A 14,309-nucleotide genomic window follows, 5' to 3' on the forward strand; every position below is an offset into this window, starting at 1 on the left:
TACTCCAAGATTAACCCTAGCATCTGTTCTTCACTACCAACCATCTCCTTAAACTCATCTCCCCTGCACCCTTACCTCTAATAAGTGCGACGAGTTCATGGATTTCTTTATCACTAAGACTGAGACCATCTGTTCAGCTGTCTCCGCTACTTCCGCTCTTCCTTTACCCACCAAGCCAAACCTCCTCCCAGGCTCCCCCCTGCTCCAGCCCTGAACCCCCGTCTTTCTCCAGTTTCTCACCCATCTCCCACATGGCATCTCCAAATACATTTTGTCCAATTAGACCCAACACTTGTTTCTTTACCCCCATTCTAACTAAACTGCTGACCACCCAACTTCCCTCCCTGGCTGCCATCCTAGCCAGCATCGTAAATGGTTCCCTCTCCGGATACTGTCCGCGACCATTGAAAACCGCTGTCATCACCTCCTTCCTCAAAAAACCCACTCTCAGCTCCTCTGTCCTAGCACACTACCGCCCCATCTCCACCACCCTTTCCTCTCCAAAGTCCTTGAAAATATTGTTGCCTCCCAAATCCCACCTTTCCTGCAACTCCATGCTCGAATTGCTCCAAACAGGTTTCCATCCATGCCACAGTACCAAAACAGCCCTAACCAAAGTCACAAATAACATCTTCAGTGGCTGAGACCATGGTGCATTATGTCTCCACCACCTCTCTCAATCCCTTCACTGCCTTTATGCTATCAGACTGCTTGTGCAATATCCAGTCTTTGATGGGCTGCAATTTCCTCCAGTTAAACATTGGGAAGACCAAAGCCACTGCCTTCAGCCCTTCACAAACTCTGTACTCAGACCACCCATTTCACCGCTCTTCTCAGCCACTGTCTTAGGTTTTATCAGACCGTTCACAACCTCGGCATCCTATTCGACCCCAAGCTGAACTTCCAATCCCATATCCTCTCAATCACAAAGACCGCCTTCCATAGCTTCACTAGCCTCCACCCATCTGCTGCTGAAACCCTCATCAATGCTTTTGTCACATCCAGACTCAGCTATACCAATGCTCTCCTGGCCAGCCTCCCATCATCCACCCGCCATAAACCAGCTGATCCAAAATTCTACTGCCCGCTCACCTGACTCGCAGTCCCCCAATGCCTGCAATTTAAAATTCTAATCATAGAAACATGGAAAAATTTACATCACAGGAGACCATTCAGCTCATCGTGTCTGTGCCGGTCGAAAAAGAACTTCCCAGCCTAATCCACTTTTCAGCACTTGATCCATAGCCTTGTAAGTTATGGCACTTCAAGTGTATATCCAAGTACTTTTTAAATGTGATGAGGGTTTCTGCCTCAACCATCCTTTCAGGCAGTGAGTTCCAGACCCCTACAACCCTCTGGGTGAAAACATTTTTCCTCAGCTCCTCTCTAATCCTTCTACCAATTACTTTAAATCTATGCCCCCTGGTTATTGACCTCTCTATTAACAGAAATAGGCCCCTCATAATTTAATACACCTCAATTAACTCACCCCTCAGCCTCCTTTGTTCCAAAGAAAACAACCCCAGCCTATCCAATCTTTCCTCATGGCTAAACTTCTCCAATCCTGGCAACATCCTCGTAAATCTCCTCTGTACCCTCTCTAATGCAATTGTAAACAATTTTACAACACCAAGTTATAGTCCAGCAATTTTATTTTAAATTCACAAGCTTTCGGAGGCTACCTCCTTCCTCAGGCTACCACCTGAGGAAGGAGGTAGCCTCCGAAAGCTTGTGAATTTAAAATAAAATTGCTGGACTATAACTTGGTGTTGTAAAATTGTTTACAATTGTCAACCCCAGTCCATCACCGGCATCTCCACATCATCTCTAATGCAGTCACATCTTTCCTGCCATGTGGTGACCAGAACTGAATGCAGTTCTCAAGCTGTGGTCTAACTAGTGTTTTATACAGTTCTAGCATAACCTCCCTGCTCTTATATTCCATGCCTCGGCTAATAAAGGAAAGTATCCCTTATGCCTTCTTAACCACCTTATCTACCTGTCTTGCTTCTGATTTGTGGATATGCACTCCAAGGTCCCTCTCTTCCTCTACACCTTTCAGTATCCTCCCATTTATTGTGTATTCTCTTGCCTTGTTTGACCTCCCCAAATGCATTACTTCACACTTCTCCGGATTGAATTCCATTTGCCACTTTTCTGCCCACTTGACCAGTCCATTGATATCTTCCTGCAGTCTACAGCTTTCCTCCTCACTATCAACCTCACGGTCAATTTTTGTATCATCTGCAAACTTTTTAATCATGCCCCCTACATTTAAGTCTAAGTCATTAATATATACCACAAAAAAAGCAAGGGACCTAGTACTGAGCCCTGCAAAACCCCACTGGAAACAGCCTTCCAGTCACAAAAACACCCAGCTGCCATTACAATTTGCTTCCTGCCACTGAGCCAATTTTGGATCCAATTCGTCACTTTCTTTTGGATCTCATGGGCTTTTACTTTTTTGACCAATCGGCCATGTGTGGGACCTTGTCAAAAGCCTTGCTAAAATACAGGTAGACTACATCAAATGCGCTACCTTCATCGACCCTCCTTGTTACCACCTCAAAAAATTCAATCTAGTCAGTCAGACACGACCTTCCCTTAACAAATCCATGTTGACTGAACTGATTCCAATAATTTGCCCACCACCGAGGTTAGACTGACCGGCCTGTAATTACTAGGTCTATCCTTTTCTCCCTTTTTAAACAGCAGTAAAACGTTAGCCATCTTCCAATCCTCCGGTACCATGCCTGTCGCCAGGGAGGATTGGAAATGCTGGTCAGAGCCTTCGCTATTTCCTCCCTTGCTTCTTTTAACAGCCTGGGATACATTTCATCCAGGCTGAACCCCTTAATACTTCACCTCTCACTATGCTTATCCCATGCAATATTTCACACTCCTCCTCAACTACAATCTCTGCATCATCCCCCTCCTTTGTGAAGACAGACGCAAAGTATTCATTAAGAACCATATCCACATCTTCCGCCTCCACACATAGGTTACCTACTTGGTCTCTAATAGGCTCTACTCTTTCCTTAATTATCCCCTTGCTCTTTATGTCTTTATACATAATATCGTCATGTTTACATGTTTAAATCGCTGCATGGTTGCCCCTCCCAATTTATCTAACCTCCTCCAACCTTTCCGTTCTTCCATCGCCGGCCTTTTGTGCACCCAACCTAAGCCTCACCATTGGCGGTGTGCCTTCAGCAGCCGTATCCCCCCACCCATTTTCCCTCCCTAAACCACTCTGCTTTTTCATCTCATGCTTCTTTAAGACCCTCCTTTGTACCCACTTCTTTGGCCAAGCTTTTGGTCACCCCTCCTATTATCTCCTTCTCGGCATCTATTTTTTTTCTGATTACACCTTGGGGCAGTTTTCTACATTAAAAGGAGCAAAAAAGGCAAGCTGTTATTGCAACAATTCTTGTGTCTCTTTCATCCGCACAATTATCCTAAGCCATCCGATGAAATGAACTGTCCTCTCTTGATCCTCCTAAACTCCAAAAAACCTATTCTTTCCCACTATTAAAATCCTGTCTCATCATTGTCTCCTCTGCCAAATCTTTCACAGGACCTCACAACTGTGACAGACTATTAGGTCCACATCTCCCTCAGTCGCTCTTCTCTCCTACAATTTATAGGCCTTTAAAACGCAAGGTTACTTTCATCTCATAATTACTTTTTGTTTCATCTCTCCTCTCTTCCTGCACTATGGGCTTTCATCCTTTAACGAGGTTTCTCAGTAAACAAAAGATAATTGGGACTCAGTTGAAATGGCTCTGGTTAAACCAGGAGCATCAATGATTGAATGTAAACAATAAGTTCATGTAATATTTGTGGACCAGAACTCATAACAGAAAGGGGAGGGTTGCTATTACCAAAATACTAATAATTATTCCAAACATAATTGTAGCAGTGTTTCAAAAGTGTTAACGTTCTCTCTTTCTTGCCACCTTCCCTCAGCCCCAAAGGCAACAATGGGCAGTTACAGGCCACTCACTCCCATTCAGCCCAGGCAGTGAGTGTTGGCCGGACATTCAATCACGGAGAGCAGCGCATGAGCTTATCCTCGGCCAATGTCCAGCGGGGGTCACTGCAAAGTGACCAGGACAGATTTCCCCCTCCGTCCTGAGGCCATTTGTAGCCCCTCCTGCTGCCCCTGCTGATGGCCTTTGGGTTAACCGCTCTCCGCCATCCCTGCTCCCAATGGCTCAGCACCGCAGCCGGCGGCCCATTTATCCCCTGAGCCGCCGACTGACCCTATTTAATTATCAGAATCTACCTCTTTTCCCGAGGCCAGGGGCCAACATCTGCCCCCGGGATCCCTCAGACTCACCGGCCGGGCTCCTGCCGCCGATGCCCGTCCTCTCAGGGCCCCTGGGTCCGGAGTGAGGGGAAGCGGCGGGCGGGCTGCGCTCTAACCCCGGGCGGCCGCCATCTTGCGCTGAGCGCGCGGCCGCAGCGAGTGTGTGAGCGCGGGTTCAGGGCCCGGCTCGGGCTGCGGCCTCTTCCGCCGTGTTAGGCTGTGTCCCAGCCCACCGCCGCCTGCTGTGGATGCCGGGCTAGGCCGTGGGTCGCCGCCTGTCCCCGGTCTCCCGCTCCCGCTCCCGGGCCGCGAGCTCCCTCCGTCCGTGACGCGATTCCGCCTGGAACTCGCGCTCTGCGCCTGCGCAGAACCTCTCAGGTGCTGGTGGGCATAAGCAATAATAACACGGCCGGGCCGGGCCGGGGGACAGGGCCCAGCGCTCCACTCCCCCACACTCGGAAAGGGCGCGACACTTGCTCCTGAAATGTCCGCTGGTGACCATTGATCTGTTTATCGGACAAGATCCTGTGAGCAGCGCCGCCCCGGACAGGTGGAACCTTCGCGCGGGCCGGCTGCTGGCGGGCACGGTTGCTATGGAGACCTTCGGCCTGTACTTCCTGTCCACTTTAATTTTCTGTTATTATTTATGGATCCGCAGGATTTACCACAAGTGCGGGCGCGGCTGGGGGTCGGCCGGGACCGGGGCCGCTCTGCTGGTGACCGCGCACCCGGACGATGAGTGCATGTTCTTTGCCCCGGCCTTGGTGCGTTTGGCGGGCCTCGGGCTCCCCGTGCATCTGTTGTGCCTGTCCACAGGTAGGTATGAGCTTTCAAACCCTCACACAAGCGGGAAGCTGGTCCCTGGGACATAGTCTCAGGATAAGGGGTCGGCCATTTAAGACTGAGATGAGGAGGAATTTCTTCACTCAGAGAGTTGTGAATCTTTGGAATTCTCTACCCCAGAGGGCTGTGGATGCTGAGGCGTTGAATATGTTCAAGGCTGAGATCGATAGATTTTTGGACTCTAGGGGAATCAAAGGATATGTGGATCCGGCGGGAAAGTGGAGTTGCGGTCAAAGATCAGCCATGGTATTGAAAGGCGGAGCAGGCTGGAGGGGCCGTATGGACTACTCCTCCTCCTATTTCTTGTGTTCTTATGCTCTTCTATTTCCACATGGCACGGCAGGGAGTCAGGCTGCGGCCTCTCAGCACAGGTCAAATTCAGCCCAGACTTAGGGACTTGGCTGTAAGGGTCCTACCTGATATCAGCCTCCATGTGTAGGGAGCTTTACTCTGTATCTAACCCGTGCTGTACCTGATCTAGATGAGACCGTGCAATGTTTTGTTTCAACAAGTTTAAAATTTAGTCCCAAATCTGAAGACAAATATAGAAAGAAGAAATAACTTGCATTTACGTAGCGCCTTTTACAATCTCAGGATTCCCAATGTGCTTCACAGCCAATGAAGTATTTTTAATGTGTAGTCACTGCTGTACTATAGGGAAGCAATGCAACCAATTTGTGCACAGCAAGCTCTTACATACAGCATTGAGATAAATGACCAGGTAATCTGTTTGAGTGATATTGATTGATTGATCAGTGTCCTGGTCAACATTTAGAGAACTCCCCTGCTATTCTTCAAATAGTGCTGTGAACTCTTTTACATTCACCTGAGCAGGCAGAAGGGCCTAGTTTTAATGTCTCATCCAAAAAACAGCACCTCTATCAATGCAGCACTCCCTCAGTACTGAGCTATGGTGTCAGCTATGTGCTCAAGTCTCGAGTTAGACTTGAACCCATGACCTTCTGACTCAGGTGAGAGTGCTACCACTGAGCCAAGCCTGACACCTGTGTGTGTGTGTATATATATATATATATATATCTCCACATTCCTTTTAGAATAATGACTTATTCTTTTAGCCAGACCCTGTTACCAGCTGAACCAGGTTCACGGATGCATTCATGTAGTGTGAATGGGGATGACATTCAGTGCAGTCTGGGTGATCCAAGTTTTTATTGTGTATGGAGTGATTGTCAAATTGGCACAATTTTCTCTCCCACGGATGTAATATCTCTCTGGGGAATTTTTTGCAAAGATTGTACTGAAAGAGAGACAGAAACAGGCAGGAAACAATCTTACTGAATTTGCTTATTTTTCCTGATCTTGTCCTATCCTGTACCCAGCATACTTTATTTCTGATGTCTGCTGTTCTCGGCAGGTGCTGTTATATGTGGGATGGTTGTTGAAGAGCTGGATTAAAGTAGCAGTGCTCTGCCACACTGTACACAACTTGAACATTTGAAGGATGAGGTCAAGGACCGAGTCTGTCAGTCGTCAGGAGAAGCCAAGTTGGGGAAACATTGTTGGCTATTCAATCATACCTCAGAGTTTTACATATTCTTTTCTAAACCTATTAGTTTTTGTCAACCAACCACAAGGATTGTGGTGAAATGAAGCTCGGTTTATCTTCCATGCACAACGGAAAATGAAGCCTTCGTATGCAGGCTGTGACTTTTGAATTTTTTTTTTAAAAAGGGGTTGATTGTGGCATCTGAATCTCAATGTAGGCAGGCAGATCAAGCAGGGGCTGGGAGAACCTTGGCCCCTCTCCTATGTTGCTAAAACCAAGCAATAGATTTGCACATCAATGATTGCAGCTGGCAACACTAATTCAGGGTCACTTGGTAACCAACAACATCCTCTGTTTATTGATGTGGCCCAAACTAGAATCATAGAATCATACAGCACAGAAGGAGGCCGTTCGGCCCATTGTGCCTCTGCCAGCTCTTTGAAAGAGCTATCTAATTAGTCCCACACCCTGCTCTTTCCTCATAGCCCTGCAAATTTGTTCCCCTTCAAATATTTATCCACTTCCCTTTTGAAAGTTACAATTGAAGCTGCTTCCACTACCCTTTCAGGCAGTGCATTCCAGATCATCATAACTTGCTGTGTTAAAAAAAAAAATTCTCGTCATCACCCCTCTGGTTCTTTTAACAATTACCTTAAATCTGTGTCCTCTGGTTACCGACCCTTCTGCCAGTGGAGACAGTTTCTCCTTATTTACACTATCAAAATCCACCATAATTTTGAACACCTCTATCAAATCTCCCCTTAACCTTTTCTGCTCCAAGGAGAACAATCTCAGCTTCTCTCGTCTCTCCATCCTGGTACTATTCTAGTAAATCTCCTCTGTGCCCTCTTCAAGACCTTGACATCCTTCCTAAAGTGTGGTGCCCAGAATTGGACACAATACTCCAGTTGAGTCCTAACCAGTGATTTATAAAGATTTAGCATAACTTTCTTACTATTGTACTCTATGCCTCTATTTATAAACTATAGCTGCAGTCCTTACTGTTTCCAGGGAACACAGATATAATTAAACAGCTGATGATCTAGTGTGTGTGCAATATGGTGCCAGCCCACAGCCCGATTGTACAATTTAATAAAGCAATCGCTTATTAAGAAATCTCTCACTAAACAGTTAAAATTGGTAATTTGGCATCATTTAACAAGGACGAGGAAGATCAGAATATTAAGGTGAAAAATATGTTCCATTTTTATGCTAGTTGCAATTTTCTAAAACTCTGGGGATTGGGCTCTCCTTTGGTAAATAGTAGCTGGTATGGCTGGGGAAGCACCTTGTACAAGACAGTGTTGTATTGTACTAGAGCCATGTGCTTGCTGAATGGGGTCCAAATTCAAATTCCCAGTACCAGAAGTTTCAATCAGCTATGCTAATACTGTAAATTTTCACTTAGGACATGTATTTATAGATTATGTATTCCTACATTACAATAGTGACTACACTTCAAAAGTACTTAATTGGCTCTAAAGCGCTTTGGGACATCCTGAGGTTGTGAAAGGCGCTATATAAATGCAAGTTCTTCCTTTCTTTCATAACACGCGCCTGGATTTAGAGGCATCTTTCTAATGCGAAATAATGCATGTTATATGCCCAAAGAATGAAGGGATTCATATATTCTATCTGTACAAATGCAGGAAACAAAGAATTTTCCTAAAAGAATGATATCTCTTGCTGCACTGAGCATCCTGTTCAGCCTGATATTGTGATGTAGAAGGCTGGTGAGTCTCAGACAAGCTCTCTGATCCTCATGGACCCTACCAAAATGTAATTGTGTGTCCTGCAGTAAAATTGAGAGCCAGTACAGGACAGTCTTATAAGATCACTTTCCATTATGAGCAGTGCAGTTACTGTTAGAAGCTGCTAATGTTTGATTTTTTTCAGGGAACTTCTACAATCAAGGGGAGGTTCGTAAGAAGGAACTCCTGCAGAGCTGTGCTGTTCTGGGGATCCCTTCGTCTCGTGTAACCATCCTTGATCACAGGTACATATTTGCTGCAACAGTGCAGAGTACAGCTCCCGCACTGCCCTAGTTTTCATACATGTAAGGGCCTCCATAACAGAGGAGATAGATCATTGGGGTCTCTTATAATAAGATGCTGTGTTTGGGTCACACGTTTTTAAAAGTACATACAAAATTAATATGTATATTTTTAAAATGTATTTTTACTTATCATTTTCTCTGACAGTTTTTCTACCTCCCTCCTCTCCTGAAGATGCTGATTCTTGCTGGAGGGTACAACACCACAAGTGCTCAGCCCTCCGGCAGCTCCCCCAAGTGACCATTTTTCACGTGAGCCTGATGTTGAATGTCAGCAGACTGTTCACCCTTGGAGGGGCATCCTGTCCTTGCCTGATGCGTCTGCACGCACTATGAGGAACGTCCCTAGATAGCATTCAGGAGTGAAACTGGGGCTGATTTTTCTCCCCCCAGGCACTGGGGTAATTGCAGCGCTTACACTGCCATCTCACCTGAGACTAGCTAACTCAGCACAAATTGGGGATTGAATTTAAGGCCTTCCTGGTTTATATGACTCAGCTACATAATGCCTTAACCAGCTGAGCCTATCCTAATTATCAGGCTCTCAGTTCTAACATACTCTGTTAAACCCCACCTTCATTGTTAGGCTTTTGGTTTCAACACTCAGTCTCTTCACCTCATCATGAGGCTATTGATATTACATTCTCTCTTGCATTGCACCCTCAGGCTCTCAGTTCTAACATTCTCTTAGCTCAGAAATTCTATGTTATATTTCACACTGACAGCTTACTGGGTAGATGCACTGTCTGTTGTGGTACTGAGCCATATAGGCCAGGAAGTTTCCAGATTTAAGCCCAATCTGACTGAGTTAACTTATCTCGGGGGGAAGTGAGCTGGTAAGAACCCTACAGTTGATCATAGTACATATTAGCCGGAAAAAGGGAAAGTCAGTCGGCAGCACGGTGTGCGGACAACACAGTGTGAACTGCTGAGAGTTTGGTACGTGTGGGAGTTTAAGGGTTAATCTCTTTAAAATCTAGTGCATATTGCTTTCAACTGTTTAAGTTCAATTTTAAAGTTTAAATGTTTAAGTTTCTGTCAGGCTACAGCAGAGAGAGCTGCTGTAGCAAGTTAATTGGTGAGCTAGATTAAACTGGTACCTGAAGGTGGGGCAGGCCTGACTCATCTGAGTCACAAACTGTAGAAATACAGGGGCCTGTCAGTGCGAACAGCACGGAGTGAGGACAACACAGTGTGAACTGCTGAGAGTTTGGTACGTGTGGGAGTTGGGGGAAGGAGGTGCTGCTCTGCCTAACTTTTTCCCCAGAGCGGCAGTGGACCTGAGAGTAGAAGACTGAGATTGGGGAATAAAAGCAGCAGCAGACCTGCAACAAGAGACAACTACTGTGCGATGTCACAGGTGAGGCAGGAGAGTCCGAGAGGTGAGAAGAGTATAAAAGGAGAGACCGAGAGCGGGAGGAGAGTCTGAGAGTCCAAAACAAGTCATGGCAGCACAGCTCGCACCCGTGATATGCTCCTCCTGCACTATGTGAGAAGTCATGGACACTACCAGTGTCCCTGGCGACCGTGTGTGCAGGAAGTGTGTCCAGCTACAGCTACTGGCTAACCGTCTTTCGGAGCTGGGGCTGCGGGTGGATTCACTGTGGAGCATCCGCGATGCTGAGACTATCGTGGATCGCACGTTCAGTGAGGTGGTCACACCGCAGGTAAAGATTACGCAGGCAGAAAGGAAATGGGTGACTGCCAGGCAGAGTAAAAGGACTAGGCAGGTAGAGCAGGAGTCCCCTGGGGCCATCTCCCTCTCAAACAGATATTCTGCTTTAGATACTGTTGGGGGAGATGGCTTATCAGGGGAAAGCAGCAAGAGCCAGGTTCGGGGCACCACGGGTGGCTCTGCTGCACAGGAGGGGAGGAAGAAGAGTGGCAGGGCTATAGCGATAGGGGATTCAATTGTAAGGGGAACAGATAGGCGTTTCTGCGGCCGCAAACGTGACTCCAGGATGGTATGTTGCCTCCCTGGTGCTAGGGTCAAGGATGTCACGGAGCGGCTGCAGGGCATTCTGGAGGGGGAGGGTGAACAGCCAGTAGTCGTGGTCCATATTGGTACCAACGACATAGGTAAAAAAAGGGATGAGGTCCTGCAAGGTGAATTTAAGGAGTTAGGAGATAAATTAAAAAGCAAAACTTCAAAGGTAGTGATCTCAGAATTACTACCGGTGCCACGTGCTAGTGAGTATAGGAACAGGAGAATAGACAGGATGAATGCGTGGCTGCAGGGATGGTGTAGGAGGGACGGATTTAGATTCCTGGGACATTGGGACCGGTTCTGGGGCAGGTGGGACCTGTACAAGCGTGACGGGTTACACCCGAGCAGGACCGGGACCAATGTCCTTGCGGGGGTGTTTGCTAGTGCTGTTGGGGAAGGTTTAAACTAGAGTGGCAGGGGGATGGGAACCTGAGCGGGGAGTCAGAAGAGAATAAAGTTGAGAGGGGAAGACCCAGGGGAAATCTACAATACAAATAGTACAAACAGTTGTTCAAGAACAAGTGAAAGGGAAAAGCGTAGAGCAGCTGAAAGAAAGTGTATTTTAGGCACGACAGATAAAATAAAAACTGGAAGGCGCAAGGCGATTAACCCAGCATCAAAGCTGTGGCAGGGGGTTGGGAACCTGAGCAGGGAGACAGAGGAAAGCGTGTCAGGAAGGGACAGAAGGTATGGAGTAAAAGGTAAAGTGTTAAAAAAGGAAAAAGCAGGAACTAAGTGTCACAAAACATATTTGAAAGTTCTTTATCTGAATGCACATAGCATTCGTGACAAAATGGACGAGTTAACGGCACAAATAACTACGTATGGGTATGATCTTGTGGCCATTACAGAAACATGGCTGCAGAGTGACAACGACTGGGAATTAAATATGCCAGGGTATTTAACAATCAGGAACGACAGGCAGGAAGGAAGGGGAGGTGGGGTGGCCATGTTAATAAAGGAAGGAATCACTGTAATACAGAGAAATGATATTGGGACAAAGGATCAGGACAATGAAACAGTTTGGGTAGAGATAAGGAATAATAAGGGGAAAAAAACACTCGTGGGCGTAGTATATAGGCCTCCTAATAGTTGCAACTCTGCTGGAAGAAGTATTAATCAGGAAATAGTCGGGGCATGTAATAAGGGAACAACTATAATTATGGGGCATTTTAACTATCATATTAACTGGACAAATCAAATTGGGCAGGGCAGCCTTGAGGAAGAGTTTATTGAGTGTATTAGGAATGGATTTCTTGAGCAGTATGTAACTGATCCTACAAGGGGGCAGGCAACCTTGGACCTGGTCCTGTGTAATGAGCCAGGATTAATTAATAATGTCCTAGTTAAGGATCCCCTTGGAATGAGTGACCATAACATCGTTACATTCCATATCCAATTAGAGGGTGAGAAGATTGGTTCTCAAACAAGCGTACTGAGCTTGAATAAAGGAGACTATGATGGTATGAGAGCGGAATTGATTAAAGTGGACTGGGAAAATAGATTAAAGGGTAAGACGGTACATGAGCAGTGGTGTTCATTTAAGGAGTTATTTTACAACTTTCAAAAAATATATATTCCACTGAGGAAAAAAGGGTGTAAAAGAAAGGACAGCCATCCGTGGCTAAGTAAAGAAATTAAGGATAGTATATGACTAAAAACAAGGACATATAAGGTAGCCAAACTTAGTGGGAGGATAGAAGATTGGGAAGTCTTCAAAAGACAGCAAAAAGTAACTAAAGGATTGATTAAGAAAGGGAAGTTAGATTATGAAAAGAAATTAGCAAAAAATATAAAAACAGATAGCAAGAGTTTCTATAGTTATATAAAAAGAAAAAGGGTGGCTAAGGCAAACGTAGGTCCCTTAGAGGATGAGACCGGGAAATTAATGGTGGGAAACATGGAGATGGCAAAAATGCTGAACAAATATTTTGTTTCAGTCTTTACGGTAGAGGACACTAAGAATATCCCAACACTGGACAAATAGGGGGCTCGAGGTGGGGAGGAGCTTAATACGATTAAAATCACTAAGGAATTGGTACTCAGTAAATTAATGGGACTCAAGGTGGATAAATCCCCTGGACCTGATGGCTTACATCCTAGGGTCTTGAGGGAAGTGGCAGTAGGGATTGTGGATGCTTTGGTAATAATTTTCCAAAATTCTCTGGACTCGGCAAAGGTCCCGGCAGATTGGAAAACTGCTAATGTAACACCCTTATTTAAAAAGTGTAAAAGGCAGAAGGCTGGAAATTATAGACCAGTTAGCCTAACATCTGTGGTGGGTAAAATTTTGGAGTCTATTATTAAGGAGACAGTAGCGGAACATTTGGATAAACATAATTTAATAGGACAAAGTCAGCATAGCTTTACGCAGGGGAAGTCATGTCTGACAAATTTGCTTGAGTTCTTTGAGGACATAACGTACAGGGTGGATAAAGGGGAACCAGTGGATGTAGTGTATTTAGACTTCCAGAAGGCATTTAACAAGGTGCCACATAAAAGATTATTGCTCAAGATAAAGAATCACTGGATTGGGAGTAATATTCTGGCATGGGTGGAGGATTGGTTATCTAACAGGAAGCAGAGAGTTGGGATAAATGGTTCATTCTCGGACTGGTAGCCAGTGGTGTTCTGCAGGGGTCGGTGCTGGGTCCCCAACTCTTTACAATCTATATTAACGATTTGGAGGAGGGGACCGAGTGTAACATATCAAAGTTTGCAGATGATACAAAGATGGGAGGGAAAGTAGAGAGTGAGGAGGACATAAAAAACCTACAAGGGGATATAGACAGGCTGGGTGAGTGGGCGGAGATTTGGCAGATGCAATACAATATTGGAAAATGTGAGGTTATGCACTTTGGCAAGAAAAATCAGAGAGCAAGTTATTATCTTAATGGTGAGAAACTGGAAAGTACTGCAGTACACAGGGATCTGGGGGTCCTACTGCAAGTAAATCAAAAAGTTAGTATGCAGGTGCAGCAGGTGATCAAGAAGGCCAACGGAATGTTAGCTTTTATTGCTAGGGGGATAGAATATAAAAACAGGGAGATTTTGCTGCAGTTATATAAGGCATTGGTGAGACCGCACCTGGAATACTGCATACAGTTTTGGTGTCCATACTTAAGAAAAAACATACTTGCTCTCGAGGCAATACAAAGAAGGTTCACTCGGTTAATCCTGGGGATGAGGGGGCAGACATATGAGGAGAGGTTGAGTAGATTGGGACTCTACTCATTGGAGTTCAGAAGAATGAGAGGCGATCTTATTGAAACATAAAAGATTGTGAAGGGGCTTGATCGGGTGGATGCGGTAAGGATGTTCCCAAGGATGGGTGAAACTAGAACTAGGGGGCATAATCTTAGAATAAGGGGCTGCTCTTTCAAAACTGAGATGAGGAGAAACTTCTTCGCTCAGAGGGTAGTAGGTCTGTGGAATTTGCTGCCCCAGGAAGCTGTGGAAGCTACATCATTAAATAAATTTAAAACAGAAATAGACAGTTTCCTAGAAGTAAAGGGAATTAGGGGTTACGGGGAGCGGGCAGGAAATTGGACATGAATTTAGATTTGAGGCTCGGATCAGATCAGCCATGATCGTATTGAATGGCGGA

At 45.6% G+C, this 14,309-nt stretch overlaps 2 protein-coding genes across 3 annotated transcripts in view; one reads left to right on the top strand and one right to left on the bottom strand.

The window, feature by feature from the left end:
* The window catches only part of ncor1 (nuclear receptor corepressor 1), a 334,377-nt gene extending 329,707 nt beyond the window's left edge, over positions 1 to 4,670 (bottom strand). Inside the window, exon 1 of the mRNA XM_068008588.1 lies at positions 4,343 to 4,670. The gene's annotated coding sequence lies outside the window, so the exon portion shown is untranslated. The remainder of the gene's footprint in view (positions 1 to 4,342) is intronic.
* The window catches only part of pigl (phosphatidylinositol glycan anchor biosynthesis, class L), a 54,178-nt gene continuing 44,247 nt past the window's right edge, over positions 4,379 to 14,309 (top strand). Inside the window, exons 1-2 of one of the 2 annotated variants that reach the window (XM_067967878.1) lie at positions 4,379 to 5,128; positions 8,559 to 8,658. In XM_067967878.1, the coding sequence (XP_067823979.1) occupies positions 4,906 to 5,128; positions 8,559 to 8,658 (323 nt within the window). In that variant the 5' untranslated portion in view covers positions 4,379 to 4,905. The remainder of the gene's footprint in view (positions 5,129 to 8,558; positions 8,659 to 14,309) is intronic. The other variant, XM_067967877.1, reaches the window with a different exon arrangement.

Source organism: Heptranchias perlo, chromosome 28, assembly GCF_035084215.1.
Source record: "Heptranchias perlo isolate sHepPer1 chromosome 28, sHepPer1.hap1, whole genome shotgun sequence".
Lineage (NCBI taxonomy): Eukaryota > Metazoa > Chordata > Chondrichthyes > Hexanchiformes > Hexanchidae > Heptranchias > Heptranchias perlo.